Source organism: Pollachius pollachius (genome assembly GCF_949987615.1).
Source record: "Pollachius pollachius genome assembly, chromosome: 1".
In the NCBI taxonomy this organism is placed as follows: domain Eukaryota; kingdom Metazoa; phylum Chordata; class Actinopteri; order Gadiformes; family Gadidae; genus Pollachius; species Pollachius pollachius.
In genome coordinates, this window is record NC_136934.1 from 6,852,861 (window position 1) to 6,874,864 (window position 22,004).

The 22,004-nt window shown below is 49.6% G+C and overlaps 1 protein-coding gene across 7 annotated transcripts in view; it reads left to right on the top strand.

The window, feature by feature from the left end:
- Positions 1 to 22,004, top strand: part of mef2cb (myocyte enhancer factor 2cb) — a 62,767-nt gene that overhangs the window by 35,047 nt on the left and 5,716 nt on the right. For 3 of the 7 annotated variants that reach the window (XM_079750436.1, XM_079750440.1, XM_079750437.1), the window contains exons 4-6: positions 13,406 to 13,549; positions 16,698 to 16,878; positions 17,878 to 17,925. In XM_079750436.1, the coding sequence (XP_079606562.1) occupies positions 13,406 to 13,549; positions 16,698 to 16,878; positions 17,878 to 17,925 (373 nt within the window). Of the gene's footprint in view, positions 1 to 13,405; positions 13,550 to 13,818; positions 13,957 to 16,697; positions 16,879 to 17,877; positions 17,926 to 22,004 lie in introns of all 7 variants that reach the window. The other 4 variants (XM_079750438.1, XM_079750442.1, XM_079750441.1 and 1 more) reach the window with 3 other exon arrangements.

Here is a 22,004-nt window from a genome sequence, read left to right on the forward strand (position 1 = left end):
CATCACCCCCCCCCCTGCTGTTTTCTGCAAGCGGCTTGCGTATCGGAATCGATCCGCAGCGGCCTTAAGCCCACCCCCCTACCCTAACCCCCCAACCCACCACCCCACCCCCAGCTGCGTCGCGCTAACAGGATTGGTCTCAGGGCTGACACTAGCACGGTTAGCGTGGGCAGTTGGCTGGGGGAAGGGTTAGGTGTGCGTGTGCGTGTGTGTGTGTGTGTGTGTGTGTGTCTGTGTGTGTGTGTGTGTGTGTGTTTGGCGGGCGCGCGTGTTCTGATGAAACTACGTCACAGGTGCCGGTAACGTGGGCGGGTTGGTGAGCCAGGAGGAGGAGGAGGTGGAGAGAGGAGGGGGGGAGACAGAGGGGAGACGGAGGGGGGGATGGTTAAGGATGGCAGGAACAAAGCGGACTTCCTGTAGAGATGGGGAGGAGGAGGAGGAGGAGGAGGAGGAGGAGGAGGGCAGGAGCATGAGAGGAAGGGCTGGATACGTGGGTGGCAGCAAAGGCCGTATACCCCAGGGAAGAGAAAACAGAAGAAGGCAACTCAATAATATGTGATACCTAATAGTACATGGGGTTTGAAAGGAAAACAAATCCAGCCCTGCTTCTGGTTTGTCCCGAAAATACGGTTGAAAAAAATAACAAAATACGTGAAATTGAGCGTCTTACTTTTTTGTAAGATGAACTCCATTATTCTCTCAACATCACTTTCTCTCACTCTCTCATCTTCGCTCCTCAATATGTATGTTTTTTCTTCTCTCTTATTCTCTCTCTCTCTCTCTCTCTCTCTCTCTCTCTCTCTCTCTCTCCCTGCACGCTGCTGCGATGCCTGAAGGTGTAGTGGGAGGAGAGGCAGAAGTAGGGGAGCGGAGCAGAGCTCAGCGAGTGGGCGGCTGGCATAGAGGCCTGCTACATTAGCAATAAAGCTCTATGTAATTAGCATGTCTTTGGTTGATAATTAGCGTTGTTGAGAGAGTGGCACAGAGAGGACTGCACGGCCTCTCCAGCTACAGCATGTTTACAAGAGGCTGGAGGGCTTTCTTTTTCTCTCTCCCCTTCCTCTCTCTCTCTTGCCTGCGCTCTCTCCCTCTCTCTCTCTCTCTCTCTCCCTGTCTCTCTCTCTCTCTCTCTCTCTCTCTCTCTCTCTCTCTCTCTCTCTCTCTCTATCTCTCTTCCTCTTAACACTTCATGTCTCTCTTCTTCTCTATTACTTCGATTTTCCTTTTAGCACCTCTCTCAAGATTATTGCCATGATCGGTGAGTGTACATGGATGGAGACTGTATGTTAAGATAAAGAGAGACGGGGGGATCGACAGAGGGTCACGGTGACTCACCTAAAAACCATCTCGGCTGAAGCTGAATCCGAGAACAGCCTAGCTAACCTCTGCCCCAGCATAAAGCACGCACCCAAAGAGAAACAAAGTTTACGACCTGACGAGCGATACGCTACCGTCGGGTGGGTTGTCCGTCCTCAGAGACCCTGACGAACACCGCTATTCGTATCGGCTTCGACCTTTAGAACAAACAGGAGAGACGGAAGCCCTCGGGTTCCCGCTAATTGTTTTAGCAGTTCCGAGCTCATCGTCGCAGTCGCTTCATAAAAGCAAAAGAAAATTGAAACGACAATCGCCTGAAACGGACGGACGTGTCTTTTTATGCGTACTTAGTCGCCCAGTCAGCCGACCCCGCTGGCAGGCTCCCCAGCACACCCACCGGGCGGCGGGCTCCAGATGAATCGCTCCAACACGCAGATAGATTTCCTATACTCCCTGTCTGCCAGGGCCGTTTCCTGGACATGTGAGCAGCATTAAGGGAGAGGCACACAAGAGCGGTGCCGGGAAACGACAAGAGAATGGATCTACCTACCTCTCTCTTTCTCGCTTTTCCCCCATTTTCCCCCCTTCCACGGGAGGGCTCCCGCGCCAGTACAGGGGGTGGGACAGGGGGGGTGGGCTTGTTAATTGCGATAGAACATGAAAGACTATCTCTTTTTTGTTTTTTTGCCTCGCTTTCCTGTGATTGTTAATCAAGCCAAAATCCTAAGTGGTGTTGGCTGGCCCTCGTCGGTATTGAGCAGCACAATTCAGCGATGTGCCGTGCTGAGCCAAAATCCCCTTTTAACAATGTGTTTGTTCCCCCCCCCCTCCCCCCCACACACACAACCCCACCACACAAACACACACACACACACACACACACACCCCTGTTAAAACAAAGAACTCCGCTACAACTGGAGGGGCTTGGTGAGCGAGCCGCGATGGAGAGCTTATACCTGGGTGGAAAGAAGCAGGGAGCTGCCCAGGAGTGAGTGTGTGTGTGTGTGTGTGTGTGTGTGTGTGTGTGTGTGTGTGTGTGTGTGCGTGCGTGCGTGCGCGCCCATGTATTACCCTCTTAACAGGTCTAGCGTTCTCTACAGTAATATAGTTATGCAGTGCATAACTATGGGCATCCCATGCTTGTGAGCACTTTCCCAGCCTCTCAGAGCCCGTGGCCTTGCCGTGACCTCAGCAAAGAGCCATTGGCTCGGGAGTCACATGGAGTGGCACATGGCAACATGATGCCGAGCAGCGAGGGGGCCCGCATGCCCTCCTGACTGCCTGCCTGCCTGCCTGCCTGCTTGCCCGCCCGCCCGCCTGTTTGCACTACCTGGCGGCAGAGAGGCCCGTGGCCATTCTCGTTTCCAGCAGATTAACCCTAATCTGAAAGTTCAGCTCATCACGGTAATCTTAAACAGCAGGGGTCTGCCGTCCCTCCTCCCTCTCTCTCTCTCTCTCCCACCACCTACCCCGACCGCAATCCCCCCCCCCCCTCCCTCTTGACACCTAAGGAGGAAGTTCTCACTGAGGGAGCGGGGAAAGAGAAGGGACAGTGCGACTGATGAGTACAGAGAGAGAGGGAGAGAGGGTGAGAGGGAGGGAGGGAAGGGGGGAGGGAGGCTGGTAATTATTTCCAAAGGTCATTCTGTTAATGACTACCCGCTTGGCTAATGAGATTCAGCAAAGCTCCCTCACCATGGCTCACCCTGCGCATGTTTCACCCGTGTGCCGAGATGTGTGAGAAGCACAGGTGTGACTTTAGCCTAGCGACACTCTGCTGTGCGCGAGGAGGGAGAGAGAGCTAGAGGTACAGACAGAGAGCGAGAAAGAGAGAGAGAGAGAGAGAGAGCTGAAGTAGCCTAAGGAGGGGAGAGAAGAAAATTCCTGGGAGAAATAACAAGAGGAATGGACTAATGTTGCGTTCCTTCCTGTCTGTCCTGAACAAGGTTTAATTTTTTTTTGAAGCAGAGTAAAATTAACACCCCGCCGCACACAGCATGCATATTTCCCATACAATTCAAGGTGGTGTGTACTCCAGTACCGTTTGACTCCATTTAATCGACTGGCTCCTTGGTACAGCCTTGTTTTTTGTTCTATTCCTCCACATAACACGCTGGCCGATTCACCCAACATGTGATCTCTCCCCCTCGTCTCTGAAGTGCCAGTGTGTTCATGTTCAGCCCCAATCTTGTGAAAATATTTCCAAGCATGTGTGCTATTCTATGTACTTATTTGGTTTCCAAACAGTGGAGAGAACATTAGCCTCAGGCGGTTTTCTCTGTTGATCTGCTCACTGAATGACTTCTTCTCATGGCACTCAAACACTATATAATGACTCAAGCCTAAAAGCCTCTATCAATTTAACCGTCACACTTCTGTGTGCGTGTGGGTGTGTGCGTGTGTGTGTGCGTGTGTGTAGAGTTGGATCTCAGTTATCAAAATACAACAGTGTTTACTGGTTTGGCTTGACTCTGTGGCAGGTGTTCCTTGTTGAGTTTATAGATTAAACTACTTAACAAAGTAGATAAATTAACCCTGCGACACAGACTACCTTACAGCATAAAATATGTACAAAAACGATAATGTCTATACACAGGAAAACTACTGTATAGCACGACACATTCCAGTATTTCTTTGTTGTTTTATTTCTTCTACCTAGGGTATTATAAGTTGCGCATATATTAAGTTTGGTGATATTTAGACATTAACATGCAATATAAAAGACCATCATCGTCATCTTCCCCCCAATAACTATTTTGGCTCATTTACAGTTCATAATATTATGGCTGAATGACACAAGTACATTTTAAAACATGCAGCATATTCATTTCACAGGAGGTTATTGTACATACAATTTAGGAAATTCCTATTTTTTTTATATATATATATATTAAGTCAAGTAAAACTACCCCGTGTCACTATGTATGTATAAATATATATATATAAACTATTAGTCTAATATATTTATGACACTGATGAACAAATTTCTAGTGTCAGTAATGAAAGTCCATTCATTACTACTGTCTCCAAATCGCCCGCCATCTCTTTCCCCCCGTGGCCCTCTCTGTTTGGACCAGTCAAACATTACAAGCAACACCGGTGGTTTCATGCAAATTAAAAATGTGCAAATGAAAAGGATATTGGAGCCGAACATAAATAGATGGGGCGAGAGAAGTTTTTGTTTCCTCGCTAAATATTTTCCCCTTTGGTCTGCGTGCCCTTACCACTTCAGTGCAATCTGGAACATCTGTTGAGTTCACCACGCAGTAAAAGTAGCGAGACGGGCAACGAAAATTACCCCCCCCAAATTACCCCCCCCCCCCCCCTTCACACACATACACACACACGCACACACACACATACACACCCCAGCAAGCCCACCGCCTCCCCTCAATAGCCCACTACCTCCCACTCGCCCACACATTTAGTGTTTCTCTCATTCTTTTTTTGGTATTCTTCTCCCTAATAAATGCTTCAGAAACGGGTAGTGGTCTAAAAATAGTGTGCGGTAATGCTAAATATAGCGCCTGGTTTGGACGACAGTCTTTGCCAGGAGAGGGAAAAAAGAACAGAATAGAACAGGCGTGGACTCTCTCTCTCTCTCTCTCTCACACACAAAGTTTCCTCTCTCTCTCTTTCTCTCGCTCTTTTTTTCCTCTCTCGGTTTCTCTCTCTCTTGTGCTCTTGCACGCGCTCTCAGCTCCCTCCTCTTCTTTGTGCTGTACAGTGGGGGCTGTTTTTGATGATGAAGTGTGTAAGCACAGCGGTGGCGGCACCCGGGCCCTTTCGTTCGGCCTTCCTCCTGCTCCGATAATCGACCATGAAGCATCGCCCTTGGCAAGCTCATGCACATGACCATGGATCTGAGATCCAGTTGTGCTCATAAACATTTGATCTCGTCGGATAAAGAACTCCATTAGTTTAGGCTTTCATTCATTTTGTGCTTGTTTTTTTTCATGTTGTTATTTTACCAAACACAGTGTGTGTGTGTCTGCGCCTTTCAAACCTTTTAACGACTCAAGAAGCTGTGATGACATCTTAAGAAATAAGATATGCAAAATGATCTGAAGCGCATTTGTTCTTGCAAATGTTATTAATTTGTTTGCTAATGAGGTAACAATTAAATCCTAAAACATGTTTTACTTATAAGACTAAGCTGCCTGGAAGCGGATGACAGGAAGGTACACTACGGTACCCTCACTTGACACTACCTAGAAAAGACAGAACCTTAGAAGGACTAACTAATATATTGTGTTTGGAATGGCGTCAAAGTGCTTTTTAAGGTCAGTATGGTGAAGCGGAAGTCTGAGGTATTTCAAAAAGCATCAACCAAAAAGTGGCAGCTTTAAAAATAGCCCATCTGAAATACATGCCAATATGTTGTCCGTGTGGTGCGGTGGTGTGCAGAGGCAGGCCACTTCTGAGAGGCTATACGCTGCCGAAGACCCAGGCTTTTCCACTACGCAGCCCCAAACAATCCACGCCAGTCATTAAGATGAAATGATGCCCTGTTCTTTGAAACTATTTGTGGAAAATTCGGAATAATGAACATCTATTTTTATAGATGGCATTCCCTTGGCCATGCCTGGAGCTTCCTCCACCGCCCACCCCTCCAACCCACCCCCTTGGTCTGGGCTAGGCCAGCCAGCCAGCCAAAGAACCCCACCCCAACAACCCACCACCACTCCCCTCCTGCGGTGGCTGTGTGAGCAGGCTGTGGAAACTCAAGGTCACGATATAGAGGTCACCCGGCTGGTCATTGTTATTGTGGGCTTCCCTCGGGCCCGCTTTCCTGTTGTGGAGCGACACGATAAGAGACACGCGGACAAAAGACGATAACTGACGTAGTGGGATGATTGGTGGGGTGGGGATGTCGGGTGAGGGAGGGGGGGGGGGGGGGGGGGGTCACAAAGAGGAGGGCAGAGTCAAAGTTGACCCAGCACCATCATAAAACATGTCCCCAGACTTCATGCCTATTACGATTATTCAGAGCGTGAACGTTAAAGGGTTTACTTGTTGGTCGAGGTTGCGCTCATTATACATCGCAATTACTACAATTAGAGCTGTGTCATTACTCAAATTGCTCCAATGGAAAAACCATAAGCAAGCCTTTTCTACGGCAACTCTTTTGGATCCGCGATTCATTTTATTTCATTTGATCGCTTGGAGGGGAAGAAAAAAAAACACAATAGCGCCCCTATTTACGCAACGTTAATGGAGACGAATTATGTAACTGTAGGGTATAGAAGGGAAGAGCGGGATGGTAGGTTAAGGACTCCGGCATAAGCACTCTCTTTATCCCGTTTTCACTGAGCTGGCATTGTGTCTTGCCGTGTCTGTCCGTGTAATTATACAGCGTAGCGACTACTACTCTGAATGACCACTTTGTTCCTCGCCTCTCAGATGCTGCTGTAGCAAACAGCGTTGGACTCTGACATGTGCTCGGTGTGTGTCTCCTCCATATGGGGAACACTGGCCCATCTGGTAGCATGGTGTTTGCTGGCGAACTCAGCCTGCCTCTCTGTGAGCTCGGCCCTACCCCGGGCCCCACCTCTACCACCACCACCAACACTGTCCCTGCCATGAAATTGTCGGTGGTGCAAGAGAAAGGTGGAAAGAATGTAGCGCACGCACGCAACGGCAACGTCGAGGTGTGCAGAGCGACCCCACTTGCAGTCTAAATCCCGTGTCACTCTTGGTCGCTATTCGTTATTCCTTCTTCCATCTCTCTCTCTTTCTGTTTTCGTGTTTTTTAGTGTGTCCTTTGTAGTGTGTAGTGCAGTCCAGAGTAATCCCTAGACAGCTAGTGATTACCCCGTCGGATAGTGTGTTTTTTTTTCTGCTACTGAACATGTGAGTAGGCTTGCAGCGGGATGACGGATGCTAGCCATTAGCTTTTGATTCCTGATTATAGTGCAGCGGGGAACAGGGGGTCTGCGCCGCGGCGGCCACCGCGACAGCACATCCACAGCCAGCGCTTCAACTCTGCTGCGGGGCCGCTTTTGAAATGTTACCTCAACCCGTTTAGGGAGAGTCAAAGGCGACGTCGATGATGATGATGATGATGATGATGATGATGATGATGATGATGATGACTGAAAGAACCACCGGGGGGCTTTGATTGGGGGACTTAAGCCCCCCGAAAATCGCTAACCTACAAATCAATCCCACTTCCCCCCCCCCCCCCCCCCCCCCATCTGTCCAAATAGGCTCTCGTGCACATGCACATGCACACACACAAACACACGCACTAACACAGCACCTAGCCGGCATCCACGGGCATGCCCCTCGACATGGTGCTGGCATGTTCAGGCCATGCTTCATGAAACTGTGGCCTTCCTTGCCTTTGGTCTGCCATCTGCTTCCAATGAGCTGAGCCAGCCTGATCCCTCTGATGTTCCCTCCACCCTGGAAAGCAGAGAGAGAGAGTGAGAGAGAGATAGAGAGAGGGAGAGAGAGAGAGAGAGAGAGAGAGAGGGGGGGGGGGGGGGGGGGGGAGTTGGACAGACAGGCAAAATAGACAGAGAAGACAGAGACAGAAAGAGCAAGAGTAAATGCGAGAATGGTGAGACTGGAGGGATTGGATGGAGACAGTAAGGCACGGTAAAACATGACTGCAAGCTGAATATACTTGCCTTGTGACACTGCCAGGGCTGTTGATCCAAAGGGGATACATTGGATGACCACTACCATCTGTATATGTTTTCTGATAAATAGGGTCATTTCTCATTCCAAGAGAACCAAGCTGTCCCATGGCCAAACTGCACTGGTGACATGTTCACAGTTTTTATACAGTTTGGAACTCTGTAAATGCAAGGCGATCCTCTATCATCCTTTATCAAACCTACAAAGCCCCTTTAAACCCCCAATGTGTACCTTTTACACCACCATAATGTAGGATATAAATCGAAACCCCAGCCAGATTTTTTCAAGGTTGATCCAGTTAAACCTAAGTCTTCAGGTCATCCTCTGAATGCACAGTATTCAGCAGTCGCATTTCAGCGACCCTAATGGGGTGATTTAAATGTTGTTGCCCATAGCATGAAATTACATTTTCAGTCAAATGATTTTGAGCCCCTGTTTTAATCCCCTTTGAATTGTCCTTTGGGGTGCTGAACCAGTCTTTGAGAATTACCCTGAATCCACCCTGGAGACGTGTTCACACGGTGCCAAACCCTACACACAGCCTGACGTCAGGGACCTTGAGGAGCCATACCTCTGTGTCTGACGGATATCAGCCTGATATTCTCGTTTAATAGTCTCGTTTAATGTTCTGCTCTCAATAAACCTGCCTGAAAGACTGTAAGACCCGTGATTGTTTAAAAAGCAACAGCATACGTGTAATTACCGACTGTCTGTTTTACTTGCTCCAGGCCTCCAAGTCCAACACAGGACATCCTCAGGGTACAATTCACCAATTATCTACTCACTTACTCTTTGAATACGGTTTATGATAATTTAGTTGTTTTGTTTTTCCTTCACGATTATACTGCCAGGCATTGTATCAAGCAACAATAAGTGTCTGATCTGTTAACCGTTGCCATAGACACTAAAAAGGAGTGTGTCCTCACAGCAGCTAATGACGATCACCGCCTGAAAATAAAGAGACGCTACGTAGCCAAAGCATTGCACTCTTCTGAGTAGAGAAAGAGGGGGGGAGAGGGAACGATGGAGGCAGAGCGGGAGAGAGAGCGAGGGAAAGAGAAAGCGACAGAGAAGGCTGACACATACAGACAGTTTTAGCAGCAGACCAAAAAAGATAAGGGAGACAGAAAGAGGAGGGGCGTGGCGGAGAGAAAGAGAGGGGTGGTCCGGGTGTGTGAACGCAGACCGGAGGAGACCCTTATATCGTGGCTTGCGTTAGGCTCCAGCTGTCCCTAGCAGACCCCCTACAGGCCTGCCCAGAATCCTTACTCAAGCACCTTTCCTCTTCTTTTGGGCTTTAAAGAGGTCACATTTATGTGCCTCTATGCTAAAAAAAAAATTGTCTTGATTATCAATTTAAAGTGCATTTTCAACACACTCGGCTCCCAGAAGCACATTCATCTTAAGCTGGCCCGGGTCAGCTTTACTCAACCCAGTAGCCACAGCCCGCCCCGGGCCAGGCCAGTCCGGACCCAGCTGTGTTGGTTCCGTCCTGAAGGCCGGGCAAGGAGATGGCGGTGGAAGTATGTAGGACGCAGTGTCTACACAATGTGCCGGCTTCACACGGGGCCCCATGACAAGTTAAGTCAGGAGGGACCGTCATGAAGAAGGAGTTTAATTAGGAGCAAGCCTCCGAAGGGGCCTGAGCAGAGACACCGTGTGCACGGTTCTTGCAGATTTCCCTCTCTCTCTCTCGAATGTCTCTCCTCTTCTGTGCTGTTCACTCCTCGTCTCCGCTATGCTCTGCTCCTCGTTCTCTTCTCTCCTCTCTCCCCGCTGTCGTCTTTAAAATCCCGTTCCTTATAATATATAAAAGCACAAAAAAGCATACAATTTCTGGATTTACTCTATCACTATTTTTTAAGGGGAAATGTCTCCATATGTAAGCATATTTTCTTTTTTGAGTAGCATTCATTTTAAGATTCACACTTACGGCCTTAGTAAATGGACATTGGCATATTTGATAAAGATTTAATTCCCGACAAATAGTGGTCTGAGAGAGAGCAGATATGAAGGCAGAAGAGTAACATAGATATCAGGTGGGTCAATCAGAATGTATGGCTGTGTGTGTGTGTGTGTGTGTGTGTGTGTGTTTCGAGGTAAAAGTGGTGTTGGGGGGGGGCGGGGGGGACGCCAGAGGCGCCAGAGGACCTTTTAAGGCCGCAGAAACACTCACGAGGGAACGGATTGGCTGCCGTGCACACGGGTCAGCGTTTGGCAACAGGTGCGATAAGCTAAAACAGGTGGACATATCTGAGAGGAGTGACATCGTGCCGGCGCATGGCGACCCCCCCTCTCCATGCTCCATGCAGCCGCCAAGCCTGGCTGTGGCTGCCACCCACCCCCCCCCTTCCTCCTAGGGGAGGGGGGGGGACATGCTCCAAAGTCATCTAACACTCGCACCCCCGGCTCCCAGCAACCCCCAACAACACCCAGACAACCCCACCCCCCCCCCCCCCCGACACAATTCCATATCCCCTCCATCCGTAGCTCCGTAACAGCAACATTAAGCATCACCCCCTTCCCTCCCTCCCACCTTCCTTCCCTCCAGCTCTTTCAGCACCCCCCCCACACCCCGCCCCTACTTAAACACACACACACTTCAGGGACCACCAGCTCAGTAACCCCATATGGGTCTCACCTTAACCCAGGCAGCATCACACCCTCTCCCCACACCAGGTGCAACCACACTCTGTGCTGCTGCTGCTGTTGTTGTTGTTGTTTTTTCACCACCTGAACAGAACTATTATTCTGTGTCTTCTTGTTGTTGTTGTCGGAGTTGTTTCTCACTAGACGCAGGGTTCTCTGATGAACTGGTGGAGACCGAATCTTCAGCTTTTGTCGGTTCGGTATAGATTCTGGCATTGGAGGCAAGGCCAGAGGAAACTACAGCTAAGAAATAGAAAGATGAGGAGGAAAAAAAGGAACACTTTTCATGCCTTTGCCAAAGAAGACAGCACACAAGACCTTTTACACACTTTGTTCTTTTGACGTATTTGCTTCACGTCGGGGGCAATAGTGCAATATCTCACCACACGGTTTAGGTCAGAGCCAGGGTTTTGTTTTGTTTTTTTTCCACTGTGATTTCTGCAGTTGATTTGTTTGGTACGATATCCGGAAGACTTGTCAGCGAGATGTGAGAGACGCTTTGATACGCGGGGTCCTCTGCCTTCCACTAACTTTGGTGGATGGGTCGGGGGTGGATGGGTGGATGGGTAGTGGGTGGAGGGGGGGGAGTTGAGTGGGGTGGGCAAGTGAGGATCCAGCACGAGAGGAAAAAAGGAGAAGGGGAGCCAGTCGATGTTGACATCCTTACAGTGGCTGCCTCATCACGAGACGCCCCGAGGAATCAAACGGATCTTTGCGCGTAAACCACACAAACGAGACCCTCGGAGTTCACTAAAACCACACGGAGAGCGGCGCTTTGTAGCGCTGACACAGGAGAGACGGCGAGGTTGCTGTTTGTTTTCTAAACTGGCAGATCACTCCTCTCCGTGTTGTTGTGATGGAGACGCCGCCGCCGCCGCCTCTCATCTCGTCCGTGAGCTTCAAGAGAGAGACAAATAAAACCGGAGGACGCAGAAGAAGTTAACTAAGATTAACTTATTCCAACGTCTCCTCTCCGTTTTTTCCACGGCTCATTCTCCGTCTCTTCTATTTTATTTTTTTTCTTCTTCTTCACATTTCACACCCACTCTCGCACACCCACACAGACACACATGCACACACAAACAGACACACACACACACACACACACACACTTACGCACACAAACACACACTCATTCCCCTTGCATCCATCTCTCCCTCCCACACACAGACGCAAATACACACACACATTTGCACACACACACACACACACACACCCCCACACACACACACACACACACACACACACACACACACACTTGATCAGCATCAAATACAGGGTGTGCTAAAGTAAATTTAATTATGTCCGTCTGATATGGAGCTTCAAATGAAAGTGAGAGAGCGCCGTGTGAAGAGACGTCTGCGCAGACAAGAGCAGACCCGCGATATTCCTCCTGTAGACTAATCTCCTTTTATTAAAGCCAGCCGCCAAGGAGCGAGAGAGTGAGAGCGAGAGCTAGAGAGCGAGAGAGAGAGAGAGAGAGAGAGAGAGAGAGAGGGAGAACGAGAGGGAGGCGGTAGAGAGAGAAGGCTGGAAGGGTGGGAGGAGAGGTGTGTGTGTGGGGAGTGGGGGAGGGGGGATTTTGATGAGATCGCAGCTACTGTACTTAGTTTCTCGTTTTTTTTCTCTCTTCCCTTTGTCTCCCACTGTACAATGCAAATTAGCGCCGCGCCCGTCGGTACAACCCCTGCTCACTATTGCAAACATGCCACCTTGCTTTCACACAAAGTTATGGGCTTTGAAAACCCAATCCCTATTGTTGTCAGCAACATCCGAAGAGAGGGCAGAGAGGCATATAGCTTTCTCTCTCTCTCTCTCTCTCTCTCTCTCTCTCTCTCTCTCTCTCTCTCTCTCTCTCTCTCTCTCTCTCTCTCTCTCTCTCTCTTTCTCTTTCTCTTTCTCTCTCTCTCTTCATGTGTGTGTGTGTGTGTGTGTGTGTGTGTGTGTGTGCCCTTGGTGGGAGAGGCAGAGTGAGGGCTGGGCTGCCCCGCTCTGGCTTCTCCGGTCTGGCCACTCAAGTAGGGGCAGGTGGCCATCAGGTGGCCAATCAAGAAACTGCTTCTTTAAAAACACACAAACACACGGTCACACACGCACACACGCTGCAAGGAGCTCAACATCCTGTATGCTCCTATACAGTATGTTATTAAAAAACTGATATTCCTGTGCTATATCACTGCCCCACATATATATATATTTTTTTTAAATGTAGTGGAAAATGTATTTTTGAGGACCAGTGTCGCTTCAATTGAAAGAGGTGTTTGTGGGGTATGTGTGTGTGTGTGTGTTTGTGCGTATGTGTGTGTGTGTATGTGTGTGTGTGTGTGTGTGTGTGTGTGTGTGTGTGTGTATTGTCCTCATAAGTGAACATGATTAAAGCCATTCTTGTGCCATCCTGTTTTTTTATCTGCATGTTTACTTGCAGTCTGTTGACAAAGCTAATCAAATGATGTCCCCATTTCACCATGTGTTGGTGTAGTTAGGAATGTAACCCCTCACAAATTAACGACACCATGAAGACATTAACATTATCGCCTATGTTTGGCATGGATGTATGTACTGTATGCACGTAAGGCTGAGATTTCTGAAGCTCTTTGTCTCTCCGCGTTGCTTTATTTCAGCCAAAGGTCGGTTTATTTAAAAATTGTCGAACAAAATCGCTTGGTCAGAATCCAATTTTAAAAGGTTCAACCACTCACATCACTTAATCGCCGAGCCCCAGCTGTGTTCCAGGGGTAGCTTTGCCTGCATGCCGTACTTGAACCGCGCTTTGTGCAACTTGCTTTGTCCACAGACGTTGAGAAAGAAGGGCCTAAATGGCTGTGACAGCCCAGACCCCGATGCGGACGACTCTGTCGGCCACAGCCCCGAGTCCGAAGACAAGTACAGGAAAATAAACGAGGATATAGACCTGATGATCAACAGACAGAGATTGTGTGTAAGTACATCTACAGATATCTCCATGCCTTCCTCTCACCTTTTTTTCTCCCCTTTTTTTCCTTTTTGTCTTTGTCTCGTTTTGTGTTTGTGTTTCCGGTACCTGTCTCCTTTCCGTCGTGGTGCTGGACACCTGTGTTCCCTGATTTCCTACGTTCCTACCTTCCATACCTCCTCCTCCTCCTCCTCCTCCTCCCCACCACATCCCATCCATTTTCCGGAACCTGTGTCTCTGCTGGGTGCCGGGGGTGTTGGGTGGTGACCTGGCAGGCGCTAAACAAGAAGGAGAACAAAGGCGGGGAGAGCCCGGAGCTCGAGACCGTGCTCACGCTCACGCCGCGAACCGAGGAGAAATACAAACAGATAAACGAGGAGTTCGATCAAATGATTAAAACGCATAAGATACCCGTAAGTACTGGAGTTTGGGTGCTGCGCCGCCGTCTCCTGAAGGCTAACAAGATGCGGAGTGTGAACGATAACCTACTCAGCTTAACCCTGCTAACCGCCATTGTTTACCCGCTAGGGAAATAGTTTACTGGAATGTCATTGAGCATAACAAACGATAGCTATAAACATAAAGCAGCAGTCCCCTTCTAACAAAAACAACAGTTCCTTTTATTTTGCCCCGATTTGTGACAAGCAACAATCATCACATTTGACAAGGATTTATCAGCAGCTGATTTTTGGGGTTTCTTTTTTTTGCTCAATTTGATTGTGTGCTTTCCACCAAAGAGACATTTTAACCTCATTGGCATCCCAGCCTCAACCCCCTTACCCATAATGCCTTGCTTGGCTCTCAGGGGAGGTGTGGTCTGCATGTGCTTTTGCTTTTCCTGCACCCACACACAGAGCTCAATCACCCGCAACAACACAAGGACAGCTGCTGTGGTGATGAAATGGCAGCAGACACACACACACACACACACACACACACACACACACACAGCCACCCACACACACACGCACGCACGCACGCAAAACCCATTTTTTTCTGCACATTACACAACGAGGGGAAAAATCATTATCTCGCCTCAACCTACATCAGTGAAATAATGAGGCTAATGAAGACTACGTCTAATTGTACCGTCTCAAACTCAAGTCGTCTGTAGCGGATGGGCTAGGAGCAGGTTTCTAGCTGCTGGCGTCCACAGCATATACAGTCGTTTTAAACAGGAGAACATAACAGAACAGGCCCGGGGGGCGCCGCCACCACCACATAAACGAATGCATCTCTGAATCAAACGTGGACTGGGCTCACGTTGCCTCCCTCTCCCTCCCACCAAAGCACCACATTGGATCGGTTAGCCTCCCAGGCGCACTGGGGTGAAACCAGATAATTCTGCAGGCGATCCCTCAGAGAACAGAACAGTGGTGTCTGAGAGGGGCTGTGGCGTGACGGGGGGCCCTGTGGTTTCAGGCGACGGGGTGGGGCCGGGGGGGGAAGAGGAGACGAGGTGGTCTTGACAAAGGGGGGGGGGGGGGGGGGGGGGGGTAAGGATGAGGTTGGGATACGGGGGGCTCACTGAGGGGGATGGAATTTAAACAGCGGGTGTGTGTGTGTGTGTGTGTGTAGGGGGGGGTTTGGGGGGGCCTTAACACACAACAAGTGGCAGTTCAGCGTGTGGTCCGGCTAGCTGCCAAGCCCTGGGCAGCGCCTTGGGACGCAGGGCGGGGGGAGGGGGGAAAGGGGGGGACTGAAGGGGGGGCTGAAAACAGGAAGGATGGCACCAGTGAAATGACTCTTATGGGGTGTTCCGTATGAGCCCCCCACACAGCTCCCTAGACCACAGAGCGTGAAAGGAACTGCAAAGAAACTAAAACAGAGAATGAAAAAAATTATTTAAAAAAATGTTTTTTTTTGCTTTAGATTTGAAGAACACGCCGAACCTGCCTAGCTTAGCCCATTGCGGCGCAAGCAACCACTGGAACCCTCTATTGAAGACAAAAGAGGAGCCACCTTTGCACTATAAAATATGATCCCCCAGTAAGAGCAAGGGCAGCGAATTAGGAAAGAAAACCAGGCAGGAATGATACCTCCTATCCTATTGGCGCGGACCGATATTCCCACTGATGAGCGAGCTCCATTGGCCCTGGGACACATGGCAACCATTTAGTTCTCTATTTTCTACTTCCTTAAGCTAACAGGCAGGATCTCCCACTTCCAGGGCACTCCTGAGGTTAAGCCCCTCTGCCAAGTGACACAATAAACATGACAAACTAGACGCCAGGGGCAACAGAGGCCTCCGTGCTCCTGGCTAAATCCGCCGCTGATGAGGGTATTGACTGATGGCTAGCTTGGCGATACGTAGCCATGCTAAATGCAGTACCCCCCCCCTCTCCCCTTCCTTGTAACAAAGCCGCTTGTACAGCTGCCGGACTAACTGAACTGTTGACGTGCAAACAGCAGGACGCCATTGGCCCTTCTCCCAGATAACCATGGCTTTCTTATTTCTGTAATGTTATAAACCAAGTAGGTCCCTGTATTTCTGGATTACATATAACCCCTCGCATTTAAAAAATACATAAATAAGCGAAGGAAGTTTGCTTTCCCGGGTCAACCTTTGGCGTGCCATTAAAACGAAAATTGTATTAGAAGGTCAAGGCATCCACTTGGAATGGAAGACATCTTTCAGTAATGTGGTTTCAAAGTGAGTGCCCACGCTTGTATTCTCATTGGCGTAATGTTCAGGCCTCAGGTTCTCACGGGATCATACGATTTAGAGGATTGTCCCTAGTCCGTTGTAACGCAGTTCTTCAACGGTTGCACCCTCGTCCTCTTTGTCTTTGTTCTCTAAAGTGGTCCGCCCCACCATTTATCTCAGTGGGAACTTATGTGTTTGTGTTCAGCCCTTTGTCTCTCTGTTCTTGGTGTTCCCTCAGTCTCATATCCCACTGGGTCTTCTGGGCCGTGGTGCATCTATTCCCTTTGGCTCTTGCCTTCTGTTTGGTGTCGTTTAGTTTCAGTTGTGGCCGTGTTTCATTCTCTTACTAAAGTGTCTGAATTAAACACAAGGCTCTCTCTCTCTCTTCCCCTCCTCCTCTCTATCACCATCTCTCCCTCTCTCTGTCGCTCTCTCTCTCTCCCTCCCTCTCTCTTTCTCTCCCTCTCTCTCTATCTCCCTCTCTCTCTCCATCTCTTGTCTATTCAGCAGGGCGTGCCCCAGTCCAACTACGAGATGCCTGTGTCCATCCCTGTCAGCAACCAGAACAGTCTCATCTACAGCCATCCCGGCGGTTCCCTAGGCAACCACAACCTCTTGCCGCTGGCGCACCACGGCCTCCAGAGAAACAGCATGTCCCCGGGTGTCACACACAGACCCCCCAGTGCAGGTAACGCAGATAGGGGTCTCACGTGCACGCACGCAAACACCCACGTGCACGTCTCTCCGCTCATCACATACGATCTGACACTTGAATCTCTGTTCTTTTGTGGGGGTTTTTGTGAAGAGTCAGCCGCCCAAAATCCCATATTCCGTGATTTCCTGTTTTAATGACATCAACGAACGTACATGAGATTTAAAAAGGAATCACCCGTCCGGCGGTCGGATAGGTTCCGTGTAGGCCTCTATACATAGTGTGTCTGCACCTATGAATAGGCCTGGAATAGCCAATGACATAAGCAAAAGAGCCCCATCAGTTTGTTATTGTTGTCCAGGGGCGTTATTCGGTCCCTCCAGTTTCTAGGCTGCTGCCCGCACCCTTACCCTGTCATTACAACTGGATGCGGCCCGCGCCAGCACAAACTAAATGGGAGTTTTTGGCGTTGGCAATGTCCACACCAAACCGCACATTTTCTCCCCGGGCCCTCCCACTCTTCTCCTGCTCTTATGGCTTTGAGAAAAAAATAATGTGGCGTTTTTCTTGGACGGCGCGTCCACGTATTCACCAGCTAGTGTCCGGTCCCTTAGAACACTGTGCTTTTTAAGGGAGAACAAACAATGTGCTTTTTTCGTGTGTTTTATGCCCAGTGCAATTATATCATGTGTGCAAAGACACACGTACTCACTTACACGGACATGTCCGGACAAATGTGCACTCTCACGCACACACACACAGACACGCACACACTCAGACACTCATACGCAGACACAGACACAGACACACACAAAGACACACACACACACACACTCTCATACACAGACAGGAAGAGACAGACACACACACACAGACACACACTCACTCCTATAAAAACATGTTCAGCGAGCGGCCGGCTAGAATGAGAGGGGCCGTACTGAATGTAATTTGGGTGTAAAAGAGGTAGCTTCACCATCTAATGGTTCTCTCTCCCTTTCTCTCTCTCCGTTTTCTTCCCTCTCCTTCATCTTTCAGGTGGCCTCATGGGTGCTGACCTCACTACTGGCGCAGGCACCAGTGCTGGTAAGAAGGCCTTCTGCCTTTTACACAGCCGTGTACTATCACACATGAGCACACACGCGTGCACGCGCACACTTATACACACACACATAACCCATACACACACACAGACACACCTGCAGAGGCACACACACACACACACACACACACACACACACACACACACACACACACACACACACACACACAGATATACACACCTGCAGAGGCATATGCACACAGACTCACACACACACACGCAGACACGCATACACACACATACACAGTGCCTACTCACCCACCCTGGACCATAAAATGCATGACTAATAGTAACCCTAACCCACATGGAGATTCTGCCCGTGATGTGTTGATGTTAGCGGTCTTGGAAATCATCTGGGACTGTTTGCACAGCGCTGGTGCTGTGACACATCCTGCCTGGTCACAGCCATTAAACAGTAGGACAAGTAGGGGGGGGAAATAAATGAAATCGCATTACAGAGAGGATAAACTGACAACAAGTCTTCCGCGCTCGGCGGAAGACACACCGTGTGATCCCTGACTTTCATTCTTGCTCTCTAATTCCATTTGCTTTGCTCTCGCCCGTCACCCACTCAACACACACACACACACACACACAAACACACACACACGCTCAACGAAACATGCGAAAAACACCCACGCGCGTTTTCTTTCTAAACACGGCGTATTAATGGGACCCCGCCCCACCCACCCACCCACCCGCGCCCTGTTTGTTTCCACTACCTCCCGGGTGCTGAAAGTAAAGCGAAAGTGACAGCCCCCCCCCTCCCCCCCCACACCCTTGAGGTAGGTTGTTATGCTACATAAACTCTTTATGCCGGCTATAACGGCTCTCACATGTCCCGCGGCGGCGAATCAAATCCGGTGTTTTTTCGATGGCCCACCATGCGCCGTGACGCTACGAAGCGCCGACGTTCTCAAACGACATGTGTGCCCGATCCCGAGTGCGCCCGTGCCTATCCGAGGAACGCCCGTCGCCAGAGGACGCGCTTTTGTTTTTGCGGCACGACTTCCCCCCCCCACCCCCCTCTCCCCCTGTTGTTGGGGGGAAGGGGGGTCCGAGAGGGGTCAGTGTGTCACAGCTGGGCAGCTCTTTCTCTCTCTCTCCCCCCCCCCCCCCCCCCCCCCCCAAGGGTTCCCCCTCTGGGGGGTCACTGCCGGGGTTCCTGTGTCTGGCCTGTCTGGCCTCCACACACACACACACACACACACACACACAGACGTACGCCCGCATGCACGCACACACATAGACACACACAGGGGGCCGTTTGTTGTGGCTGTGTGTCCGTGGCGTGCTGCGGAGCACACTTTCAAACATGGCCTTTGTGTGCGGGGCCGCGGTGGCAGAGGAACAGAGGTGCTTCTGTGAGGAAACTCGCATCGCTCATCAGGGCTGGGGGGGGCAGCAGCCGTTAAAAAACACGCTGGGCAGAGCGAGTCATGTGGCCGCTAAAAGATTCCATTCAGTGCCTCCCCCCCCCCATCTGGGAGGAGAAAGAGTGCACGCCTGTATGGGTCGGTGCAGGCAGGGAGCGGGGAAAGGGAGAGGCGAGAGAGGGAGCGCGAAGACGTTGTTGCCTGTTTACAGCCGGGCTCCACACAGCAGGGTCCGCAGACGCTGGGGTTTGCGGCTGTGAAGTCGGTCAGCCGTTTTAATGACGCGATTGCCGTAGTGACTAACGGTGAGGCGGCCCAGCCGCGGTCACGTAGAGAGACAGAGCGTTAAGATTCCCCTCCCCCCTCGACCCTGTTTTTCCGATAAGCTTTTTCCGTGTTCATCTGTCGATGCTTATGACCAACAGCCCCTTCCTCCTCCCCTCTTTCTATTGTTTGTACATGCAAGCAAAATCCCCTGAGGATCATCATAAGCATCATTGTCAGCAGCCTCGATTGAGAATTTTTGATTGACACACAAAGACAAATTCATCCCACCTGCAATCAGTCGCTCTGTTGTGGAATCGTTGATGTGGCTCGCGCAAATGTGTGTGTTGGGAATCTGCTTGTGTTTGTGTAATCTCTTATCGCATTTCACATCTCAGCGTGTGACATTGCTGCCTCCATTCCTTTAGATAGGATAGGGATGTTTCAGAGAGAGAGGGAGGGATAGTAGGAGGAGCAGAGGGCCTTTGTCAGGCGAGCTGGACACAGACTCCAGCTTGTTAAATTGTTTGTACCATTATGTAGCTGTCAGATATCCTCTGATGAGTGCTAGGTTCACCCAGGCAATTTACCAACAACTCCTGCCACTCCTTATCCTTGTCGCACGCCAATTACTTTGCGAAAGGTCAACACGGGGAACAATCACCTGCATCAGTCAAACGCATGCCACACGGTGTGAGTCGTTTTTTTTTTCCGCTGCGAGAGACACCAGCATGCAGATCTAAGAAATCGTTTATTTCCTTCGAAAGATTCTCTACCTCTGACCTCAAAAGTCCCAATATTGCTACATCTCCTCTTGTGAAACACAGATGAACACACAACCTTGTGTGTGTGTCTGTGTTTGTGGGTGTATGTGTGTGGGTTTGGGTGTGGGGTGTTCATGTGTGTGTATGAGGTGTTAGTAAGTGTGTATGAGGTGTAAGTGTGTGTGGCATGTGGAGTGTGTGTGTGCGTTTGTGTGAGTGTGTGTATGTGTGTGTGTGTGTGTGTGTGTGTGTGTGTGTGTGTGTGTGTGTGTGTGCGTGCGTGTGTGTGTGTGCGTGCGTGCGTGCGTGTGTGTGTGTGTTTGTGTGTGAATGTGGGATGTTAGTGAGTGTGTGTATGTGTATGTGTGTGTGTGTGTGTGTGTGTGTGTGTGTGTGTGTGTGTGTGTGTGTGTGTGTGTGTGTGTGTGTGTGTGTGTATGTGTGTGTTTTGGACGGGATGTGTGTCAGTGCCTGCACCAACTGTACAGGCTGAGAGCAGGAGTGTGGCACCAAAATTCAACATTTGGCGAAACCGCACCGGAAGAGTGTGCATGCATGGGGAATAGAATGGAACGTGCCTGTTAGACCACAAGAGGACATTCGTTCAGTAACAGTTAAATCTATGTGTGATTAACCACACCGCACGTTGGTGCATTGGTGTGCATCTGTGTATGGCTATGTTTCTGTGTGTGTGTGTGTGTGTGTGTGTGTTTGTGTGTGTGTGTGCGAAGGACTGACAGACGTACAAAAGACAGACAGAACCATTATGGGGTGTTTGGCTGTATCCGGGGGGGGCCTCCAGAGAAGGCCTACCTCAATCGCGGCAGCATCTGCCCTTAAAAATAGTTATTGGTCGTTTATCTGAATCTCAGATCAGAGATCCTTCTGCATCGGTGAGATTTGTGATACAGTGGTGTCACAAACCGTCTGTCTGGCCCGTGTTCATTTTGCTACTTCCCTAAAACTGTTTGGCTGTTTGAAGTAGAATGAAGAATGAAGTAGAATGAAAAATGAAAAAAAAAACAGTTGAATCATGCATCTCTGGATCGGCTATTGTTTTCTGAAATATTTGCTTAAGATGAGAGACAAAGAAGGAGCGAGAGTAGCAAAGGTTACCTGAAGGAAGAGGAGTGGAACGGAAGCAAACAGAGAGCAGATGAAAACGTAGTGGTAGTGATAGCTCTATTATTTAAATTAGTTTGTGATCGGTCATTGTGATTTTTTTTAGGGCCTCATCTAAGCAGGCCTTAATTATAGTGATAAAGAGGCTAATTGACTGGACTGTAAGCGACTCCACAGGGGCCGCAGACACACAAGCCTGTTCTACAGCAAAAGGCATATTCCCTGTTCTCTCTATCGCCCTTTTTCAATAATCTGTGTAGAAACATTGAGCTGCTTCTTCTCGCCTAATTTGTTAAATGTATCAAGCTGCATTTGTGTGTGTGTATGTGTGTGTGTGTGTGTGTGTGTGTGTGTGGGTGGGTGGTGTTTGTGTGTGTTTTTGTGTGCGTGTGTGTTTGTCTTTGCGTGCGTGTGTGTGTTTGAGTGAGTGTATCTGTGTGTGTGTGTGTGTGTGTGTTTGCATTCGTGTGTGTATGTGTGTGTGTGTGTGTGTGTGTGTGAAAATGCCAGTACGATGTGTGCCTGTGTTTGTGATCT